Raw genomic sequence first — 23,271 nt, forward strand, 5'->3', positions numbered from 1 at the left:
CCGGGATAACAGGCAGGCATGGCCTTGGTGTACAAAATGAAGCAGGACAAAGGCTAATAGAGTTTTGCCAAGAGAACACGCTGATCATAGCAAACACTCTTTTCCAACAGCACAACAGGCAACTCTACACATGGACATCACCAAATGGTCAATATAGAAATCAGATTGATTATGTCCTTTGCAGCCAAAGATGGAGAAGCTCTATACAGTCAGTAAAAACAAGACCTGGAGCTGACTGTGGCTCAGATCATGAGCTTCTTGTTGCAAAATTTCGGCTTAAATTGAAGAACGTAGGGAAAACCACTAAACCATTCAGGTATGACCTAAATCATATCCCTTATGAATATACAGTGGAGGTGAGGAATAGATTGAAGGGGTTAGACCTGATAGAGTGCCTGAGGAACTATGGACGGAGGTCCGTAACATTGTTCAGGAGGCAGCAACTCAATCCATCCCAAAGAAAAAGAAATGCAAGAAAGCCAAGTGGCTGTCTGAGGAGGCTTTACAAGTAGCTGAGGAAAGAAGGGAAGTGAAAAGCAAGGGAGAAAGGGGAAGATCTATCCAACTGAATGCAGAGTTCCAGAGATGAGATTGGTAGAGACATTTTCCCTATAGACCCACTAGTGGTATTGCAGAGTTTTATCAAAGACCTTGTCAATAAAGAGGGCAGAGGATTGATTTCTTGTTCAATTATGACTGCAAACAAGTAACTGGGTGGAAAAACAGACACAGTTCTAGAAGGTAGATGGAACAGTGTACATTGTATATGGTCAAGCTAGCGCATATTGTCAATCCACTCTTTCCCTCCATTCCTTGAATCTTTTTTCAGTGTATGTTTGTTGGAAAAGGCATGATCAGCTGCATTACTAATCAATGAGTCGTGGGTGTGATCAGACCTCATAATAAACATAGTTTGTCATGACAGGAACAAGCCTAGTCAAGCTTCTGGTTCATGTGTACCCTAGCACAGCCACATGGAGGAAATTGGAAGCTTTCATTTCTGGTTTTGGTTAACCACAGTTTAACATTGCATCAAAATCCTAAACTGTGCTTAATGTTAAATCTGGTTTGGTTGAAACAAGCCAACTTAATAATCCATGGTTCAGACAAACCATAGTTAAAATTAACGAGTTTGCTGGGGCAGATGAAACAGCAGCAAAGCTTCTGAACTCCTCCTCATGGCCTCACTGGGAGGAGGGAGCACATGAGCTCAAAACTCAACTAAACTTATTCTTCTCATGCTAAACTGTGGTTTATTGTGACATCCAAATACAGTGTTGCTGCAGAATTAGAATTCTGACCATAATCTTAACATTCCAATATTTAACATTTTCATCCATAAGGAATGTGTGCACGTATCTTATGTAGGGAGTACCTCTTCATTGTGATTCAGTTGATAGTGTTATGCATTTAGTTTACTCTGTGTGCTGGAGGACTCGTTTAAGCAAATTGCTGATTTGACATTATACTTGTTTAACGTGTGTTACATCACCATTATTCTAAATTGTTGGCTTGGTCTCCCCTATCATATGTTCCTAGAAGTTCAACTCCATGTTCAAACTTTCCAGACAATTTTCTGAATTTCAGGCTCGATCTGTCAGTCTGTCATCATTAGATTAGCCCTAGATTTTAACATTGCGAAGGATCTGACAGCTGTTAGGCTTGAACATTGCTTGAAGAATAGTGTTGTAAGAACATTCTGAAGCTAACCTGCCCCTAAAGACATGTAGTAGTTAGCAGCTTGAATAAAAGCACTCTGTGTTTGGATTTGAGCATAACTAGAATATAGAAATATGAAATCATCTAGGGCAGAGTTTAACAAAGTCTTATTTTTAACCCAACATCCCCAGAATGAGTTTCATGCTGTCGTTGTATAGAGGCTGGTCTGATTTACCAGCTGACTGTGCCTGTCTTGGTAGCTATTGATAATTATGCCAAACTTCATGCTATCCTGGATTAAGATTTCTATTCTGTACATCTATTCTGTTGTAAAAAGGAAATGAGCATCCAGAAAACACAAACTAGTATGTATCTGACTATTTGTCAGGGAATTTTGCAGACAAAGAATAAATGCAGCAAACTGGGATGAATTGGAGTTCATGTGGAACTGTGTAGATTAAAGCATGGACTTGCGTAAGAGTATTTATCTGTCTGAGTAAAACCCACACTAACATGTTAAAAGGAAAAGCTGCATTAATTACTCGAGGGATTCAAAGCTCAGCATTTTTCTAGGATTGAAAAATTTATTGAAAAACGGGTTCTCGTATGTAACTGTGGGAAATAAATAGGTGCTGTTCATAGATATTTATTCCAATAAAAAGCTTCATCTTCAGACTATAATAGTAGTAGAATGCATGGAAGTCTCCCCCCGCCCTATTTGTATTGCATTATTTTGGTTATGTTTCGGAATGATGAAACATAATGATTATGTTTCAAAGTCTTTGTCCGCTATATAATTGGGTAGGGGTCAGTCCTAAATAATTAAAAACCCAGACATGCCTTTGTCCCATTAATGCTTTTTAAAGGGAAGGGAACTGACCTTTGAACTGGTCAGCTTAATGACACAGTTGTCTTTGCTGTACCAGCAAGCAAGAGTTCATTGTGATGTGTGCCAGCTGTCCTGCCGAGGCAGCAGCAAAATGTGTGATGTGAACACTGATGCTGCAAGTATAAATCTCTCATGTGGGTTAAGGAGAACAAAGATTTCCCTTAATCCTTGGAATCCAAGCTCCTATGATGGGACCTTGGATATGTGAACTGATATTATTTCCAATCCCTTGTGCTTTGGCTTTAAACCTCAGTGCTTCAGAATATTCTTGAATTATTGGTGTGGCACAGGAGGGGCCATCACTCAGTGTTAGGATACATGCTGCACATGCACAAGAACCTGGTTTAATCCCTGGGACTTCCAAGTGAAGGACCTGAGTTAGCAGCGCTAGGAGCCTGAGTAGATATGCCAGCCAAGAGTAGACAATACAGGCTTGATGGCCAACAGTCTGAGTCGGCATCAGGCAGCATTGTACTGAGTTACGTTCACCAGAGGCACAGTCCACAGAGAAGTTCTCTTGCGCAGCATCATTGAAAGCATATCATTTCAATTTGAAATCTGCTTCTTTAAAGCTCGATCTTATGCATATTGACCCAGAAGCAAGTCCCATCAAATTCCCTGCGGTTTTCCCCCAGCCAACTATACCTGAGATTGTGGCCTTAGAGTTGCAATCAGCACATCAGCAAAACTTCCCCACATTGGCTGCTTCCTTTGGCTGAATGATGATCTGTGGTGGTGCTTCCTTTGGCTTAGGTCAGCGCTCATCAAGAAGATGGTGTCAGCCTCAGTAGCAGCCACACAGGATTGTCCACCACCCTTCCTGCCCAGAATACAGAACTAAACCATAAAACACAAGAAAGCTATAGAGGTAAGTCAAGTTCCAACTGACTTTTCCTTAACCCAGGACTCTTGGGGTGACTAGTTTACCAGAGTATCCTGCAAATCTAGTCCACCTACCTGCCTTTGTCTCATTGTCACTGCACTGAAGTGAAATATGCTGTAGCCATAGGAATCTTTGTGAAATGAGTAACAGCCATAAACTTTTAATGTGAAGCAGAATGATTCCCTGTCACTGCAAATGAGAAGAAGGTCCTCTAAGGCAAGAAGAGTTACTGGAGGAAGTGCCAGTCTATCTCGGCTGGCCCAGGTGATGCCCCCTCATACCTGTGATGCCCTGTGGAAGACCCCCTTGGTTGTTGTACAGATTGGCAGGGCAGTCCCCTGGCTCCCCCCCCCCCAAACAGAAAAGACTATTGAGTTTTCTGGAGTCCTCCTTGAACTCTTGGAAATGTTTGCAAGCCTGAATGAATGAACATCCTCTCTCTTCCTTTGGGCCACACATGAAAGTGGGCAGCACCAAATGGGCAGCTTCTTTTGGTATTGACACAAGGGAGGCCTGTGTCATTTTCTTGACGGTGCGACTTCCAACAACAGGTTGCGAGGACCCCCTATTTTTGTTCCTGATTTAATCATATGGTGTTTGCCAACGACTCTCTGAATGGTCTCTTACCATAACATTTCTGGCGTGAACTTAAAGTTCCCAAGCACACTGATTTCTGTTCTGGATCGCAGAAAGAATGATAGCCATCATGTATTGCAGTTGGTCTCTTGTAGTGGAGTTGCTCGACAGTCTATATCCCTCCACAAACTATAACTCTCCAGACCTTCATCTGTTCTGCTCTTCACCCCATCCCATCTTGTAAATACTGAATAATTTGCCTTTGAGCCTGCAGCGCACAAGATCAGTTACCTCAGAAAACATTATTTTCCCAACACAGCCCATAGATAATGCTGCACCACAACGAGATGATCTATCCCCTCAGGGGTCATTTACAATTAACCTACTGCAATGATTTAGCCAGGCAAATCGATGGAGGAGGTAGTGGCCCATGGCTTCTCTTCAAAGGTTCCAAGGAAGGGTCTCCAGAGGAAGCCAGCAGTAGAGATTGCTGTTGTGCTGATGTGGGGAACGTGTGTGCGTGAGAGCTCCACTTGCCTCCCCTAGCAATCTGCTTTTGTCTTTGTAGGGAGGCTCCTGACTTCATTATTTTCAAGAGCCCAAGGCTTTGCATGGCATTTATTTGAAGCTAAATTAGGGGCAAGCCAGACGTCTTTAACTGTCCCCAGAGGCTTTCTTTCTCACTTCAGAGTGGTGTAAATTGAGAAATTTGTGGTGAGCTAGTGCTGGCAGTGCTGCCCTGGTCTTTCTTGACACTTGCTTAATATAAATGCCCTTTTGAATTCTTTGTTTTCCAGCACAAACCTCTAGTTTTCAGGCTGCAGTTATATTTCCAAGGTTTCCTAAAACTTTGGTGGGCTTTTTCTCATTTTTGAATAAGAAAAAAGTCAAATGGCTAACATACTGAGCCGCTGATTGCTAAGTGAGCACCAATCTTGGCTTAAAAAATGACATGAATCAAGTTCGAAATGAGTATGGTGTGAAAGGGTCTTTTGGTGCAGTCAGTGTGGAGTTTTTAAGAATTGCACAGGTTAAGAAAGAGACATTGATCTACTTGCGGGAGGCAGTCTCCCACACTTCAGGGAGGAAAGGGCTGACCAAGTGTACTTCTAAAATGCAGTGTAAAGCAAGCAGTGTGGACGGCTCAAGATGAAGGTGCTTTGCAATAGCCATTGTCACAGCTATCAAGTGTGGGCACACAAATGAGAACTCGTCAAATATGTTGTGCATCCTAACTCCATTCCATAGCAATCGGCCACTTTGGGGCTTGTTTATTTATTTTAAATAACTCTTAACTGCCCTTTATCCAAAGGATTCCAGGCTGTGCACAAAAGTGGAAATAAAATTTTTACACAAGCATATGAGTATGATATAAAAAAGCCACCATAACAGAATACACTAACCAATTAAGCAGCATAAAAACATACTAAAGCAACAAAAAAAGTAAAATGTCTTTTAAAATGCCTATGTGAGTGGGAAGGTCTAAGCCTGGCACCAAAAAGATGGTTGTGTCAATGCCAGTCAAGCCTGCTTGGGGGAGAGCATTCTGCAGTTGGAGCATCACCCTAGAAGAGGCTCTCTCCTTCGTAAATACAGCACGAATCCTGTTCCCTGCCCCCCGCCGAAGAGGATGCTCAGAGAAGGACCTTGGTTTGAAACATTTGTTAGGGCTAATAAATACATGAGAATGTATTTCCAGTTGCTGTAAAAGTACATAAGAAAATGTTTTCAGTTGCTACTCTGGTTTTTGTTACACAACCGGGGCAGTCCAAGTCATCCATTTCACAAAATGGAAGAATGGGATTACCCACTTTAGACAAACACACCACCCACTTGCTGCAATTTCTTAGAGTTTGGCCTCTGTTTCATGAACTGGACTGAAATTTTGTCCAGTTACTGAACAAAGAGTGTCCGTATAATAAGTGGATTCACGTCTTGAAACAGACAGGTTTTGCATGTAATTGGTAAGTGCATGTGAAAGGTTACTACAAACATAAACTCATCAAGTAGCTGAATCAAACTATGTGAAAACACATTTCCCAAACTTAGCATTGAAGTTCCCAACATCACAAAAAATTGCACAATTTGAAAAGCTTAGGTAGTGATTGGAGCAAAAGTAGGAAAGGAATTCTAGACTATCTTCTGGCCTTATTCCTGCTCTTCATGTTGTTCCTTTAGCTGTTTTCTGTATGTTCTCCAATAGCTAGGTCACTGTTTGTTGCTCATCTTAGCAAGATAAATTGAACAGAGGGGAATAATGGTCTCACTATTGCCAATTACGCTATGTTGGCTTTGCTTACAGTGCTGTCATTAGGATCAGCCGAGATCAAGTCAGAACACAAGGAGAAAGATGAAAACACACATGAACCTGCTTCCTCTGACGACATGAAATCCGATGATGAGTCCTCCCAAAAGGATATCAAGATTTCATCGAGAGGAAGAACAAGGTACAGCAGCCCACTCCTTCTCCTGAGAGGTCATGTTCTCTATCTGTCTGCCAGGGGTGAGAATAAATGTGGAGTGATAAACTAGATTTGGGGCCATCATCAAAAATAGCATTGGTGAATTTCAAGTGTGACCATTAAGTGTCCAAATAACAGAAAGGTGAATATAAAAGGAATCCAGTGGCTCAGAAGTCTTTCATACAAGCCGTTGGGCCCATTCCCCAGTGGAAAGGGCTGAACTCACTGGCTGCATTTGCACAACATGATAAGCAGCAATGATTTATTTTTCTGAATTAGCCATGATGGTTTATCATGTCATCTGCAAACGGTTTTCCCCATCTACAGTGGTTTATTTAGCCAAAATAAGCCAACCTGATAAGCCATGGTCTGCAGTGAGGTTAATTTTAACCATCTTGGCTTATCGTGTTGTCTGGTGCTCCGGCATGGGTTAAACAGATTGCCTGGAAAGTCACCTGGCAAGAGTGGCCAGAACCCCTGCCACCACTCTGCTTCTTTGGTGATCTCTGTTTCTGAGATCCTCCTAGCAACAGGTTGCGCTCTCTGCCCTCTCCCTCCCTCAGCGGTACACTCCACAAACTTCCAAAGTGTCAAACTCCCACGTTTCCCATGGAGAGGCATAGTCACACAGGGTTTTAGTTCTGCCTCTGATGCCTTCCTACAAGAGGAACCTGTGTATGAAATGTTGTCCCATTCCTGCAAAATTCTCAGGGTTTAGAGCTGCCACCACCTTTTGGGTGCAAAACTCTTCATTTGCACATTTGTAATCATGCACGGTTTTGGTTGTGCGTCGGGTGCCTCCCATGAGGGGAGGCTGTGTATGAAATTCTGACCTGGTTCTGTGAACTTTCAAGGGTTTAGAGCCCGCACCCCCCCTTTGGTGCACGCAGCCAGAGATGAGGTAGAGACTTGGAAATCCTGCTTGGGATGTGTGGCGGCATCATATGGGACAGTGGAATATGGTTTCCTCTGCAAAGGAAGCTGGGATACCATCCCAGCCAAGCAGAAGGACTATAGAGGGAGGAGAGGTGAGAATAAACCACACTGCATAGCTTAATTGTCCAATCATGTGAGGGATCACAGTAGCTTATTTGGAAAATAAGCTACTGTGAGTAGCTTCTAAACCACCATGGCTTAAAGTGCCATGTGCATCTGTCCACTGTCATAGTCAGGGATACACCTGCAACCTTTTCCTGTCCCTTCGGGAGGAGTCCCACTGCCCCTGGTGTGCCACAAAGGATGGAGTACACTTCACACCGAGAATGTCCAGTCAGGAGTGAGTTGCCAGGTCTTGGGTAAGGGTGTTTTTCGTTCCTCCTGGTAAGCTGCCAGCTTTAAGTGAGGCCTAAGTCTTCTGTGTGTGTCTCTAACACTCTGACTAGTTCATGCAAATTGTGTGCACCTCTGAAAGGTGTCTGATTTGGATCAAGAGTCATCAGGGTTAACGTCAGGGTTGTGTGAGGTTGCTGTGTTGTTTTTGTCATTGTCTGTCCAAATGAAGCGACACATGTCTCCATCTCCTTAAAAGGTCTGGGCCACCTCTAAAGACCAGGTGTAGTGGCAGCACCTTATGAAATGACTAGCAAGACAAGGAAAAATGTCACTTCAGCAAATGAGCCACAGCAAAAATAACACGCAGCAATGTACATTTTATCATTTACTTTGGGCTGTGTCACATGTTTGTTTTGGGAAACTCATTCAAGGTGTGCTTGTGTAAACTTTGAGTCAGGTGCTCACAAATCTCAGCCTTGATAACACTTTTGGATCACAGGATCTCCTAAAAGTGCCCTTCTAGTTGTGGATGTTGCATTGGGCTCACAGGCTACGCAATTCATGCAAAGCTGCCACTCTTGTAAGAGATGGCAGGGGAGGGGGGGGGATCCGTAGAGTGAGAAATTAATGCTTGTTCTCCTGGTGTGCAGAGAATACAAAATGGCTGGGGAAGAGTGCTTGTTCCCACAAGCAACAGTAGAAAGTTCCATGCCAGGCTACAGACAGGGATCATTATTTGTGGCTCACTCCAAATACCTCTCCTGCTTATGTTTCAACAGCAGCACTAATGAAGATGAGGATTTGAACCCAGAACAAAAGCTGGAGAGGGAGAGGGAGAGGCGAATGGCCAACAATGCTCGTGAGCGCTTGCGGGTCCGAGATATTAATGAAGCATTCAAAGAGCTGGGACGGATGTGTCAACTCCACCTGAAGAGTGAAAAACCTCAGACCAAGCTGCTTATTCTTCATCAGGCTGTGGCCGTCATCCTCAGCCTTGAGCAGCAAGTCAGGGGTCAGCCTCCATTTTCCTTTCTTTCTTTTTGCGGTGGGGTGGGGGGTGCAGGTTTGAACTTGGTTCCTTAAGCCATGGTCTGCCTAGCTTGCTTCTCAGAGGATGGGGCTGAAGAGGAAAAGCAGGCTATGTGACGTGAGCAAGAAGTAGCAGTGGCGAAATATGGGCAGGTGTTTCTGCAGGGGACAGGATTGCAGTAGTTCAGTGCAACAGGGGTGCAGGACTCCCACAGGCTCATTTGGTGGGCTCCACTTAGGTTGACATTGCTGGTGGCTGCCAGCTGTTGCCAGGATAGCAGGTGAATCGAAAAATGGAGCAGAGTCCAACCAGACTGAAGCTCATTTGAGTCACATCATTTTCAGGAAGAGAGTTTAGCATGTATTTAGCGTGTATAAGAACGAAGAGTTCTTGGACAGAATGGGGGAACTACAACAGCAAAGGGAAGACCAGAAGCTTGAAGAGCAACAGCAAGATGAGGCAGAAGTGGGAAATGCTGAGGTGAAGAAAAATGGAGTAGAGGATACTCCGTGGAAAAGGGTAACAGTTAGGAGAAGAAGAACTAGACGCCACTCTGCACCAGTGGAAGCAGTGGAGCTGTGGAACCGATTCCAGGTACTTGCAGATGAGACTGGAGGACAGCCTGCAGAGGAAGAATCACAGGGGAACCTACATGAGAGTGAGCAAGAGGCTGAAGGTCAGTCAAACAGAGGCGATGAAACCCAGGCCTACAAGAAGAAGAAGAGAAGAGTGGTAGTACTGGGAGACTCCTTGCTGCGTGGGATCGAGACCCAAGTATGTCGCGAAGACCCGTGGACTCGCCAGGTATGTTGTCTCCTGGGAGGACGGATTAGAGACATGACTGAAAGGTTGCCTGCACTCATAAAGCCCACTGACAGGTATCCCTTTCTTCTCATCCATGTGGGAACAAAGGATACCGCCAAGCGGAGCTACGAAGAGATCACATCAGACTTTGAAGCTTTGGGAAGGAAACTCAAGAACTTTGGGGCCCGGACAGTTTTCTCATCCATCCTTCCAGTAGTTAGAAGAGGGATAGAAAGGGAACGAAAAATACTCCGGGTGAATGACTGGCTACGAAGGTGGTGCCGACGAGAGAGATTTGGATTCTGGGACCACGGCCTATATTTCCTGGAAGATGGGCTGTTGGCAAGGGACAGGTTGCACCTCACAAAGGATGGGAAGAATGTGTTTGGCCACAGCATGAAGAACTTCATCAGGAGAGCTTTAAACTGAATCCTATGGGGAAGGGAGATGTAATGTTGGGGGTAAAAATGGACGTAGGCGCATGCACCGCAACAGAGAGAACAGCTCTGATAGCGCCCAATAATAGTCTTCAGACACATGTAGGAAGAAAGCCAGACTATGAAGCACATGGTCTTCGATGTCTATATACTAATGCCCAGAGTATGGGAAACAAACAGAACGAACTTGAACTCTTAATTCAAGAGGGAAATTATGACTTGATACGTATAACTGAGACTTGGTGGGATGACTCTCATGACTGGAATACAGCAATTGAAGGATATAACTTGTTCCAAAAGAACAGGAGGAACAGAAAGGGAGGTGGGGTTGCACTGTATGTGAAAAATACATATCTCTGCACAGAAATACAGGAGGAGGAGCTTGGTAGCCCCATCGAGAGCATCTGGATCAAAATAAATGGAGCAAAGAATAAACGGAACCTGGTGGTCGGAGTCTACTACCGGCCACCCAACCAAGGAGAAGACGAGGATGAAACTTTTGAAAAGCAAATAGCCAGTGTTTTAAGGAAGCATGATGTAGTAGTAATGGGGGACTTCAATTTCCCCGATATGTGTTGGGAGACACATTCTGCAAAACATGGCCCCTCCAGGAAATTCCTGACTTGTGTGGCAGATCACTTCCTCCTACAGAAAGTAGAAGAAGGAACTAGAGGATCGGCTATCCTTGACTTGACCCTAACCAACAGAGATGATTTAGTGGATAAAGTAGCAGTTACAGGAACTCTGGGGGAAAGCCACCATGTTGTACTTGAGTTCTTGGTTCTAAGGGAAGCAAAAGCTGAGTGTAGTCAAACGCGTACCCTGGAAAGCTGATTTTAATAAACTCAGCACAATGATCAGTAAGGTCCCATGGCAAGCGATGCTAACGAGAAAAGGAGTCCAAGATGGGTGGGAGCTTTTAAAGGAAATTCTCAAGGCACAATTACAAACCATTCCAACCAGAAGAAAAGGTGGAAGACAACAGAAGAAGCCAATGTGGCTTCACAAAAAGCTTAGGGATGACCTGAAAACAAAAAAGGACACACATAGGAAGTGGAAAGAAGGCCAAGTAACAAAGGAAGAGTACAGGCAGGTCGCACAGAATTGCAGGGATGGCGTCAGGAAGGCTAAAGCTGAGAACGAGCTGAGGTTAGCGAGGGTTGTAAAAACAAAAAGGCTTTCTTCAGCTACGAGCATAGTAAAAGGCAGAGGAAAGAAATGGTTGTTCAGCTATTAAATAAGGATGGCAAAACGATAACAGATGACAAAGAAAAGGCAGAGGTGCTCAATTCCTACTTTGGCTCAGTCTTCTCCCAAAAGAGGGTCTATGACCCCCCTGGCAAAGACGAAGCACAGGCTGAAGGGGCAGGATTGCAGCTTGAGATCAACAGGCATATGGTCAAGGAACACCTAATGACTGTGAATGAGTTCAAATCTCCAGGGCCAGATGAACTGCATCCTAGAGTCATAAAGGAACTGGCAGAAGAACTCTTAGAACCGCTGTCTATTCTCTTTGAGAAATCATGGAGGATGGGGGGAAGTGCCAGATGACTGGAGGAGGGCTAACATTGTCCCTATCCTCAAAAAGGGTAAAAAGGAGGAACCTGGGAACTACAGACCAGTCAGTCTGACATCAATCCCTGGGGAAATTCTGGAGCAGATGATAAAGCAATCCATCTGGAAGCACCTTGACAACAATGCAGTGATTACTCGAAGCCAACATGGATTTGTCAAGAACAATTCCTGCCAGACGAATCTGATCTCATTTTTGGATCAAGTCACCTCCCTTGTGAACTGTGGGAATGCTGTAGACATCATATACCTCAACCTCAGCAAAGCTTTCGACAAAGTGCCCCATAATATCCTGATGAGCAAACTAGCTCAAAATGGACTAGATGAAACAACGATCCAGTGGATCTGCAGATGGCTACAGAATTGGACTCAAAGAGTGCTTATCAATGGGACCTTCTCAAACTGGGGAGAGGTAAGAAGTGGGGTACCGCAGGGCTCAGTCCTGGGCCCAGTGCTCTTCAACATTTTTATGAATGACTTGGAGGAGGAGGTGCAGGGAATGCTGATCAAATTTGCAGATGACACCAAATTGGGCGGGATAGCTAATACTTTGGAAGGCAGAAACAAAATTCAAAGTGATCTGGATAGACTGGAGCGCTGGGCAGAAAACAACAGAATGACATTTAACAGGGATAAATGCCAAGTTCTGCACCTAGGAAAAAGAAACCCAATGCACAGTGACAAGATGGGGGATACATGGCTCAACAACACTACAAGCGAGAAGGACCTTCGAATTGTTGTAGATCACCAGCTGAATATGAGCCAACAATGCGATGTGCCTGCAAAAAAGGCAAATGCTCTTTTGAGTTGCATTAATAGAAGCATAGCTTCCAAATCCCGTCAAGTACTAGTTCCCCTCTACTCAGTACTGCTTAGGCCTCATCTGGAGTACTGTGTCCAGTGCTGGGCACCACACTTAAGAAGGATGCAGACAAACTGGAGAGGGTTCAGAGGAGGGCAACAAAGATGATCAGAGGACTGGAAACAAAGCCCTATGAAGAGAGACTGAAAGAACTGGGCATGTTTAGCCTTGAGAAGAGAAGACTGAGGGGAGATATGATAGTGCTCCTCAAGTCCTTGAAAGGTTGTCCCAGAGAGGAAGGCCAGGATCTCTTCTTGATCCTCCCAGAGTGCAGGACACGGAATCATGGGCTCAAGTGACAGGAAGCCAGATTCCGGCTGAACATCAGGAAAAACTTCCTGACTGTTAGAGCAATACAACAATGGAACCAATTACCTAGGGAGGTGGTGGGCTCTCCTACACTGGAGGCGTTCAAGACGAGGCTGGACAGCCGTCTGCCAGGGATGCTCTGACGTGGATTCCTGCATTGAGCAAGGGGTTGGACTTGATGGCCTTGTAGGCCGCTTCCAACCCTACTATTCTATAATTCTATGATTTAAGTCTTTCCGTAAAAATGAATGGAACTTAAAAGTGCTCAGGTTTGTCTGGGTCACGCTCATTATTTGTATGAGTTCCTTTTTGTCAGCAAGCTTGAACTAGAACTGTGAAAACATTCAGCTTAAAAAACAAACCCCAGTTGCTGTTCCAGGTTTTCACCCCTAGGATGGCAAAGTCAAGGAAATTACAACAGATTACTGTGCACTGCAGGCATCAGATGCTCTGGGTTTGACAGGGTGCTGTTTGTGACAGGGTTGACAGTGGAACATTAACTTTAAATTAAGGAAGATTGTGGCCAGCAAGCCCTCAGTTCCCCTTCTGTATATAAAGACAGCAACACTGTGTCCTTTCAGATTGCCTTACTTTTTGTCTGAAAAGTAGTCCCAAAACACTACTTACAAAAATAATGCATAATGCCCTTTAGTTTATGGAAATATTTGCCTTTTCTTCTCAATTATGTTACAGTCTTCAGTGTAATTCTGTTTGACTTGGTTCAAACAAAACCCTAACCCAAGGGTTATTTAACCCATGAGTTGTTGAATTCTGGGTTGTTATGATATGTGAACCCAGCTGTGCTAACAAACCATAGTTTGTTAACCACAAACAACCCAGAAAGAGAAGCCAGGGTTTGTTGTTGGATTGACCTGGGTTGCATGATCACTGCAGTCCTCCATCGCGTATTTAAGCCATGGTGGGTTGCGGCACATGCTGGTAGCCATTTTGAACCCATGGTCTGTTGTAGGATTATTTTAGGGTTGTTTAACCCTCAACCAACCCCTTCTGCCTGGGTCTGGACACATGACAAACCATGGCAACCTCCTGCCAGTGGTTGAATATTCAAAATGGCAGCTGACACACACCAGCTTAAACCAGCTCTCCCAGATCCAAGCCCATCACTTGCTGGGTATTTTGTTCAATTTGCAAATTGACACACTAAAGCAGAATAAAGCAAAGAAGTGATGAAACTGAACATTCATTCATCTTCTTGGCTTATCTTCGCTGCTGCTCTTAGTTGACTTATTTTATAAACACAAGGAAAAAATCATCTTGATTTCAACTTATGTGGTGGTTGGCTGTGTGTGGAAGGAGGATCCACTTGCATGCCTGGCGGTCTGTGTCAGCAAGGGCTGTCCCATGTCTTCCATGCCAAGAATGTTCCTGCTGAGCTCTGTGTGTACACCAATGCTCCAGGAGCTCTGAACCCTAACCACAGGCGATAATTTTTTATTTAAATTACATTCTGTCAAGTCCATTTATCATAATCCTTGTGGGGTTTGCCTGACTTTGGGAGGATCACCAGCTGCCACTAGAAGGAAAGTTGACTCATACCAGCAAATCCATATCCTGTCTGTGTCAACCTTGAGAAGTCCTCTCTAGAGGTCAGGTTATAAAATAAGCACAGTTCTTTATAAACTCATTCTCCTGTGGAACTGGAGTGACTGTTGACCTCTTACACGCAAGCTCCTTTTATATCTGTGTCAAAGAAACGATGAAATGGGCCTCAGAGCCACCCATCTCCCCCCAAAGAGGAGGTGTTCATTGGTTCGTTGTCTCTCTTGTTTATTTCTCCCTGTGGGCTGGCTGGCCGCAGCTGTGCTCCATGTTGTGCCTCCTCATCTGATGCCTTCCCAGAGTGTATATATAAATGTCTTTGAGATGCGGAAGGTGTCAGCTCTAATATCTGCTCAGTGATCTAAATCACTGAGCAACATCTCATCTGTTCTGCTGGTTCTGCCAACAACTTGGGCCTGATTTTGATTCTCTTCTCCCATCGGTATGTTGTAAGGAAACAAGGACTGGGAGTGTTTGTATTGGAAGTGACAGAACCAACACCTGAATATGGAGAGGGAATATGCAGTGTCAGTATTTTTTCAATCACGAGAGAAAATCCGTTGGTGGAGGGGGTGAGGTGCCAAAAAGAGTCAGTGTGGTGTAGTAGTTAGAATGCTGGCCTGGGACTGGGGAAATCCAGGCTCAAATCCTCGCTCAGCTATGACGCTCCCTGGGTGAGTTTGGGCCAGTCACCGTCTCTCAGCCCAACCTGCTGCACTGGGCTGTTATGAAGGCACACTTGAGGGGGTGCCACGTAAGCTGCCCAGATCTCTTCTTGGAGGAAGGGTGAGAGAGAAGTGTAGTAAATAGCTTTGCATGTCCTGCTGGGAGTAGGCCTATAAGCAGTCAAGCTCATAATCTCCCAGACATGTGGCTCACAGCCCCACTGGGTTTACTGAAAGGGAGGAATGGGGTCATGAAGTGTTCCCTGTGCCTGGGGAGGAGTGTGTAAGCCAGGTGTCCATGGACCTAGAGCAGTTTGGGGGAAGCCTGTAGGAGTTTGGTATGTGTGGGTGGATGGATTTATTTATTTATTTATTTACAATACTTCTTGGCCGCCTTTCAGAGGTGCTTTGATGTGCGCTTTCCGCAAAAATTGCACCCAGAGTGGATCCTACTGCACAACATCAGTAAACAACTCGTATCACAACATCACGTCAACAGTGCTAACGACAATAACTATTTAAATCGTTTTTACTCTACACATCAGCCGAAAAGCCTCCCTAAATGGCTTGCATTAGATTAAGAGGAACAGAATAGGGCCTGCCCACGATCTAGGCTTGCAATCTAAAAGGCGCAGCACAAAAGTAAAAAGGGATGAGTCTGGAAGAGGAAAACAAGCGAACCCAGGCCCCAGCTGAAGTTACATAATAGCTCTTAGAATGACCAGCTGGAATGGGAACCATTCCAAGAGAGGAGGAACCAAACGGTCTCACAGCAGAGCCGATGGGGTGGCCCTGATTCACATCTTGCCTCCTGCAGCTTGTTGCTTTTGTATGAGTATGTTTCTCACAACTCATGTTTAACTCTCTTAACTGAAAGTTAAGAAAAAATGTTGGAGAAAGTGTGCGTGAGCTTAAATACTTGAAGAGGAAGACTTTGCATTTTTCGGTGTCAGTGGGATGGCACTGTTTTCTGCTAATTAGCTCTTGAGTTATTTGAACTCCTTTCAGTGAGGCTTCACAGGAGATGTAGATTGTGAATATTTGGACTGTGAACAGTGACAACAGCAGCTCCACATGGCTGGCAGCACTTCCTGTGCTTGCTCTGTCGCAGCAGATGAGCTGAGGGAGGTGCTCAGAGGCACCCCTGCTCTTGTCTGCACTTGTTTCAATGGATCAGTGGGGTCTTGCATTTTGTATGTGCTTCAGTAGCTTGCTTTAAATGTATTTAAGCCATTGATTTTCACTGAAGGCAGCCTTTGTTTCCAATTCATTTCCAAGCCCTATTTAAAGTGCTGGTGGCAACCTTAAGGCAATAAATGGTTTGGGATCAGGTTACCTGAAATACTGCCTGCACTCAAATGGACCTGCCCAGAACTTAACATTGGCCTCAAAGGCCCTGTTTGCATGCCTGCCATCAGGATCTATCTGCCTGGCAGGCCACCTTGGTGGTGGATGTATTTGTGGAACTCCCTTCCTAGGGATGTTCATATGTCTCTATCTTGACTGGCTTTCAAATGGACCTTAAAATGGTTCTGTTTCCATTTGTCCTTAATTAAGAGTGTTGTGAGCTATGCTGTATACTGTTTTAAACTTCTGCTTTGTTATAGTTTTTGGATTTTAAAAGAATTACCTTATGTGAGCTGCCTTAGGAGGGCTTTCCCTAGGATAAGCAACTTGAAGAACAAGGTGCTTAGTTCAGCATGCAGGATAAAGCCAGCTAGATCTCTGTGATTTGCTGACCAATCTTTAAAACTAACCACCAACATAGAGAATATTTTCTATGCATTAATAAAGGTGTGGGTTTTTTATGTTACTCATAGAGAGGAACCTAAACCCCAAAGCAGCCTGCCTTAAGAGAAGGGAAGAAGAAAAAGTTTCTGCCGTATCGGCAGAGCCACCAACCCCGCACCCAGGAAGCCATCCTGGGCTTAATGAAACTACCAACCCTATGGGTCATATGTGAACACCAGGTAAGGGAGAAATGTCATATCTGTGTGGGTGAGGAGAGGGGCTTTTGAAGACCCTGGATTGAAGTTTGTGTGGGCACCCAGGACAGGGCTAAACCTGAAAATGATCCAATTAGGTTTTGTGTTCATTTTAGCTGTGGCTAGATGTGGACCCACATCTAACGTTTCAAATGCTGTAAAGGCTTTTACTGTTTTAGACCACCATACCTAGCATGGTTTCGTTAAAAAGAATAGCGGTACTCAACTACAACGTACTACAACATTGGTACTGGAAATGTCCAGGAGTTATTGATGGTATCACTAGCAGGCGTTTGCACACATCAGGTGTACCCACTTCTAAAAGAGAGGGAAGGGATCTGAGTAAAAGCAATCACAAGAGACCCAATTCTGTGGAGGTGGAATCCAACTGGACTGTTTGGTCATTGTGGCTTGATGTAGCTGTTCTGTTTCCTTTCCCCCCTTCTACTTTTGTCCATTTGGCCTGGGACAAAAGGTAGCTGAGTACCAAAAAGCCTGTTTTATCACCCAAGTTGCCGTTTCTTGCTTTGAATAAATGCCAACTTGCTATATGAGATGACAGGCCTTGCTTGGGTCCAGGCACTTTGCTATGGAATTGCCTCTGCTGTGAAAACAGGTGCAGCGGGCTAGCAGGTGGTCCACCAGTTTAGAGGAGGTTGGCTGCAAATAGGGGAGGATGTCTTAGCTCGGTAGGTAAAGCACCTGCTCTAAATGCAGAAGATCCCAGGTTCAGTCCACAGCATCTCCAGGTAGGGCTAGGAAAGAATCCTGCCTGAAACCCTGGAGAGCCACTGTGGCTAGTCAGTGTCGACAATACTGGGCTCGATGGACCAATGGCCTGACTCCATATAAGGCAGTTCCCTGTGCTCCTAGCTGTCAGTCTAAACTGGCTCTTGGGAATGTCTTCATGAGCTTGTCATGGCTGGAGCTGGATCCTCCTGAGTAGAGTATGTTCCTTTCCATTTCATTAAAACAGTTGGTACTTTGGTGCGAGGTTTGCTCTGTCTCCATAGAAAATGGAGCCATTTCCATCTCTCCCTAATGTCTTGGCTAAGGCCAGGAGGGGTGCTGGGGCTGTTGGGCCTCAGTACCCATTTGGGATAAACTGCTCCAGCAGAAGCAGGATCTGGCTCACTAATTGGACCCATATGCTGTCCTGCATCAGTAGCCAGAGCTTGGTAGTGCTTGGTCCAGCTGCAGATCAGCCACTTTATGCCAATGGAAAATATAGTCAGCAAATTTAATATAGACATGTGGTGCCCTCATCTTGTTGGTTAATATCATCTTTAATTTTCACACTAGAATTCCGAAATTATGGGGAGGAAACCTAGAAGGTGACCTTTTCTTCACAAGGACACAGACTCAAAATAGCATTAAATAAGGTCACATCTGACAAGAGAAGCAAGAAACCCAAATTCAGTTGTATGATAAAAGCTACCGGTCAATACCTACATCAGAAGTGGCGATGCCAGCATCTCCTTCCAAGAGAATTTCAACCCCAGAAACACTCTGCACATCTCCTCCGCCTCCTCCCCTTGTTCTGTTGCAAATAGAAGCATGTCGCTCCAGCACAATCAGAGACTCTGAGATCTTTCCACTTGCCGTGGAAGTTGCCTTGTGCCTAAACCGAATTGGCAAATGCATTGTAACTACAAATTGTTATTTATTTGTAATGGAACTATAAAGGTCTACATTTGAAGGGAAAAACTAATCTGTTCAAAGCTGATAGTTCATTTGAGATGCCGGCGTTCAGAAGCACATTCCGAGAGCAAAGCCACAACTACCACTGCCCCTCTGCATTCCCAACATACCTACGAGTGTCTTAAAAGAAAGAAGGGACAAGGGCTCCTGTCATTTTCCGATTCCTTTGGCCTTTTGACATGTTTTCCTTGGTCTGTGTCTCTTTGTTTAAAGGCTCGTGGCCACACCCCACCCACTTGTGCACAGCTCCTCACTCCAAGCCATTCGGGTCCAAGGGAAGAGCACAGGCAGATGCCATGCAGTGCCACATTTCTTGGACTGGAAAGGGGGCGGTGGCAGTGTCTTAATTTCTCAACAAAACCCGTTAGACTGTTGGGATTCCTAGCAAAGCTTACAATGTGAACTGTGAACTGGGTGGGGAAGAACCTACTTTGTTTTCTAAGCAGTAAGTACATGTACAGCAGATGTAAGCACAAAACAAATTGAAATACAAATTAGACTTTTATTATTTGCCTGTTGTAACATCTCATGTGCAGATATTGGGGTGAGTTAATCTGATCATTGGGAGACAAGAGCAACAGTCCTCAGTCTGTCCTGATAGCTTAGCTTAATTTCTAGCATACCTGTGAACAGGGGAGGATGGGATGGGATGGGATTCTATCAACTGTGTGCCAACCGCATTTGCCTGAGGCCTAGAAGATCCGGGCCATCAGCATTGTCAGGGTGTGGTGTGGCTTCATCCGAATGGCCCCTAAGTGTCCCTTCCTTGCTGCCTCTCTTGGGGATATCCCAACTCCTTTAAACTTCCATAAAAACTGTCTTCCACTGTAGAACCCCAGAGCTGGGGCCAGGGGGCGGGCGAGAAGATAAGGGACAACGAAAGTACAGCCTTAAGGTTGTGGTGTTCTCTCTCTTACAAGCGGCAATCTGCGTGCATTCCCTAAAGGAACAATTCAGCTAACTATTTGAATAATCTCACTGCATTTAAAAGAACAAAAACGTTGCTACAACACGCTTATGATTTTGAGATCATGTCTCAGAGGGTTCCTAGCAAATCACTGGTTTTCAAGTGACTGCCAGGACTTCGCATCTGTTCTCCGGTAACACCTGACAAACGTCTGTGGCCTTGTTCTTCTTCCTTTCAGTGTGTCTCAGCTCAGTGAACTTCTGCTTATGATGATGTGTGCAAGTGCTCATCTGCCCCTGCCTGGCCTTTTTCCTTCCTAGCTTGTTGTCTCATGGCTATATTAGACTTTGCAGTATGTCCAGAAGCTTTCCTTCATAAGAGAGAGAGAAAGAGAAAACATTTGGCTTATTTTTCACTGTAGCTAGTATTTTATACAATAATCTTGTAAGAAAGTTTCTTGAATTCTAAATATTACTCTTTCTAGATTTTTGAAATCAAAAAAGGTTTTCAGTAAAAATTTTCTTACTTTATTTTACTATATTAGGTAGTAAAAATGTAGGGTTATTTACCATAACCTGTTCATTAATATCAGAAATTTACAATAGCATTGTAAGAGCATAGTAGGGTTCTAGCATACTGTGTAGTACCTTATGGAGTATTGTAAGAGCTACTTGTCTGAGATGAATTGCTTCTCATCTTGTTATCCAGTTCCCATTGTTGGTTTATTGCAAATTTGTACCCTGTGTCAAATTTCAAGATGTTACTGATAAACTTTTTCAACCAGCAACAAGAAGTTCAACACTTTTTCTGTCAATGTAACAGAAAACATTATGTATATATCATTTATGTAGCAATAAATGTGCCATCTTTTTTTAAATGTTGTATATCAGTATGTTTTTTACACTTTTCTAGTGCCACAATGTGTAGCACAACTGTTCCTGTACACTAATTGTCATGGAGTCTGAGCTGTCCCGCTAAGTAGTGAGGCAACAGAGCTGTGCAATCCACAAACTTTAATTCAGTTAATAGCACCTCTTCACACCTGAAGCGACTACAATGTCTGGGAGCTGTCCTCTGGGCCAAATTAGCTAAACAGCGCTTTTGTAGGAGAACTACTGAAAGCAGGGCAGTTGCCTTTCAATTAATGGATGGGTTTCCCATCATGCCAGGCAGGCTTTTTTCTGGACTTCTCCCTTCAGGCCCAACTTCTGATGGGCAGCCAGTCTGGCGGAATGCCTCCCACCTCCTCTCAGCTCCACCCGCTTAGCTCAGTGGTGGGCTCTGGCACCTGTCAATTCTGGTACCCCTTCCCCCTCCGACAAGAGGCCGGGTTCCCACAGGGAGGGGGGAAGATGATCTCTGAGCCTGTCCCTCCTGCTCGGTAAGCCCCTGGGAAAGTTCTTTGCTGACTCTTGGAGAGCCCTGGGGAATTTCCTCCCCCACTCCCTGTCTTGGCTGGGTGGCTTCTAGCTCCATCTCTGATTCTGAGTCAGAAACCAAACTTGGGGAATTTGAGACCAATCCTGACACTAATTCAAAGACTATGGTTTAAATGAATATGCCAAGTTGTTTCCTAAATTTAGGGATCTGTCAGTACAAGCAAGTGTTTATTGGACAGGGGACAACCTGCATATGTTTGCACCTGACGTTTTACATCTAGTGTTTAAAATGATCTGAAACATTTGAATATGAGGGTAACAAATGTGCCCACTTTAAATCTGTTTCTTCAGACATCTGTATTTGCACGGCTTCTATATTTGCTGCTTTAAAAGATCTGGAAACACACACACAGAGATTTGGTTCAGATGGAACAGGAAACTAGAGATCACCAAGCAGAAAGAGAAGAAGAAATGTTCAAGATGGGACTTCGCGTTCCCTGCCAAGGCAAGCTGAGGGGAAAGGGGGCAGAAGAGTGAGGAAGGGATCAGCCACCGTTGCGTCTCTCAGGGTTCCCTCTCCCCAGACACACTCCTAGATGATTGTGCAATGCTTGTGAAGCAAGATCCAAGCACGCTGCTTGGTTCCCCTGCTGACTGTGGAGGAAGGAGCTTCTTTTCCTCCTTGTCCAGCAGAGAAATGCAGCAGACTGCCGGAGTACAGGTAGACATATCTCTTCAAACTAAGTGATAGCTTGCCAGCATTATTTCCCCCCAAAGCAGCAGCAGTGGTTTACATAGTGGACAGTTCTCTTTCCTTTAGCATCCCCAAACTTAACCTTTGTTAACCTGCATGAAATATCCTCAGCAATAATAGCTTGAAAGCAAAAGCAGGACCAAATCTGCTGCTTCAGTGTGGGTTTCCAGAGGAGACCTAGTTGTTGTGACAGGGCGGATGGGAAGGAGGGGCAGGGCTGAAGAGGCGGCTCTGGGCTGGATGAAGACTCGAGACACAGCTGGAGGCCGGCGGTTCCCACCCTGCACTACATGAACAAGCTGCAGCAAGATGCAGGACTTTGCACGCATTGCACACCTATGAAAAGAGGGAGATCAGAAACCTTTGCTTCCAATTCTAAACTGAAGTTTGTGACGTCTGAACTTGAGGAATAGTGATTCATTTAAAACTCTGGTTAGTGAGAATAGGCTAGGATCACACCATGGCTTGTTCAGAAACTGAACTTTAACCACATACTTTAACCACAGTATGAGCTTTGTGGGGGAACTGGATAGTTTAAATCCAGAAGTGGATACTTCAGGTCTCCTCTGGAACACAAAAGAGCTGGCAGAGCTGAGGCAGGGTGCTTACTGCAGCTCAGTCATGTAGCAGGAAACCACGGTTTCCCATTATTTCTGAATGGGGCCAATGTGCAATATACTGGAAGGTTTACAACTCAGTTTCAAAATCATAAATGTTAAGATTTAGGGCTATGATGTTTAGTTGATCAAAAAGTTAATTGATTTAAAAGGTTTCGATCAACTAAAGGTCCACCCCTCCCAAATTAGCCAGCAGTTTTACACGCACACACGTAATGTTTATATACAGAGTGGCCCAAAAGTAGGTATACAGTATAGTTTATTTGCATTTTACTACATTGTTTATTACATTTACATTTGTTTAACACTGTTTAATCTCATATGTGCTCAAAATGTATTCCATCAACATTGCATCATTCCTCAAACCTGTCCAGAGCACTGTGACAGTACAACACAAATTCCAGTCCGCATCAATGTCCATAAATGCTTCAGTTGAGATGTGATAGTCAAATGAGGACTTTCATCTGCCCAATACACACAAGTTATGCCTGTTCATGTGGCCTGACAACCTGAAAGAAGCCTCATCTGACTAGATGATCTTATCAAGAAGGTCTGGTTTGTTAGAGATTTGGTTATGCATCATCTCACAGAATTGCAACCGACGGTCTGGGTCGTCCTCCAGAAGACCATGTAACAGTCTTGGATGGTACGGCTTAAATTTCAATTTACGCATTAAGTGTTGCAAAGACGTTCTAGGTATGGATAGCTGCTTAGACACACGTCGTGTGGACTTTTTTGGACTGTTCACAAATGTCAGAGCAACTCTCATCTCATTTTCCTCTGTCATAGACGTCCTAGGACATCCAGATTTCAGTGCATTAGCCACTGCACCTGTTGCTTCAAATTTATCTCTAAGACGATAAATTGTCAGACGTATTGGTGGAGGGGTGCCAGATGCTTCTTGCCATGCTGTGCACACCCGCTCGGCATTTTCAGTCTTCCAGTACT

General features: G+C 44.5%; 1 protein-coding gene across 34 annotated transcripts in view; it reads left to right on the forward strand.

Annotated features, from left to right (window-relative positions):
• The window catches only part of TCF12 (transcription factor 12), a 257,524-nt gene extending 237,068 nt beyond the window's left edge, over positions 1-20,456 (forward strand). For 31 of the 34 annotated variants that reach the window (XM_084816550.1, XM_084816563.1, XM_084816569.1 and 28 more), the window contains 5 exons: positions 3,302-3,416; positions 6,310-6,454; positions 8,521-8,753; positions 16,801-16,950; positions 18,268-20,456. In XM_084816550.1, coding sequence (XP_084672676.1) covers positions 3,302-3,416; positions 6,310-6,454; positions 8,521-8,753; positions 16,801-16,943 — 636 coding nt within the window. In that variant the 3' untranslated portion in view covers positions 16,944-16,950; positions 18,268-20,456. The remainder of the gene's footprint in view (positions 1-3,301; positions 3,417-6,309; positions 6,455-8,520; positions 8,754-16,800; positions 16,951-18,267) is intronic. The other 3 variants (XM_084816556.1, XM_084816558.1, XM_084816578.1) reach the window with 1 other exon arrangement.
• Positions 20,457-23,271: the final 2,815 nt, after the last annotated feature.

Source organism: Heloderma suspectum, chromosome 11 (assembly GCF_057233095.1).
Source record: "Heloderma suspectum isolate Gila_16-S chromosome 11, 16-S_ref, whole genome shotgun sequence".
Taxonomy (NCBI): Eukaryota; Metazoa; Chordata; class Lepidosauria; order Squamata; family Helodermatidae; genus Heloderma; species Heloderma suspectum.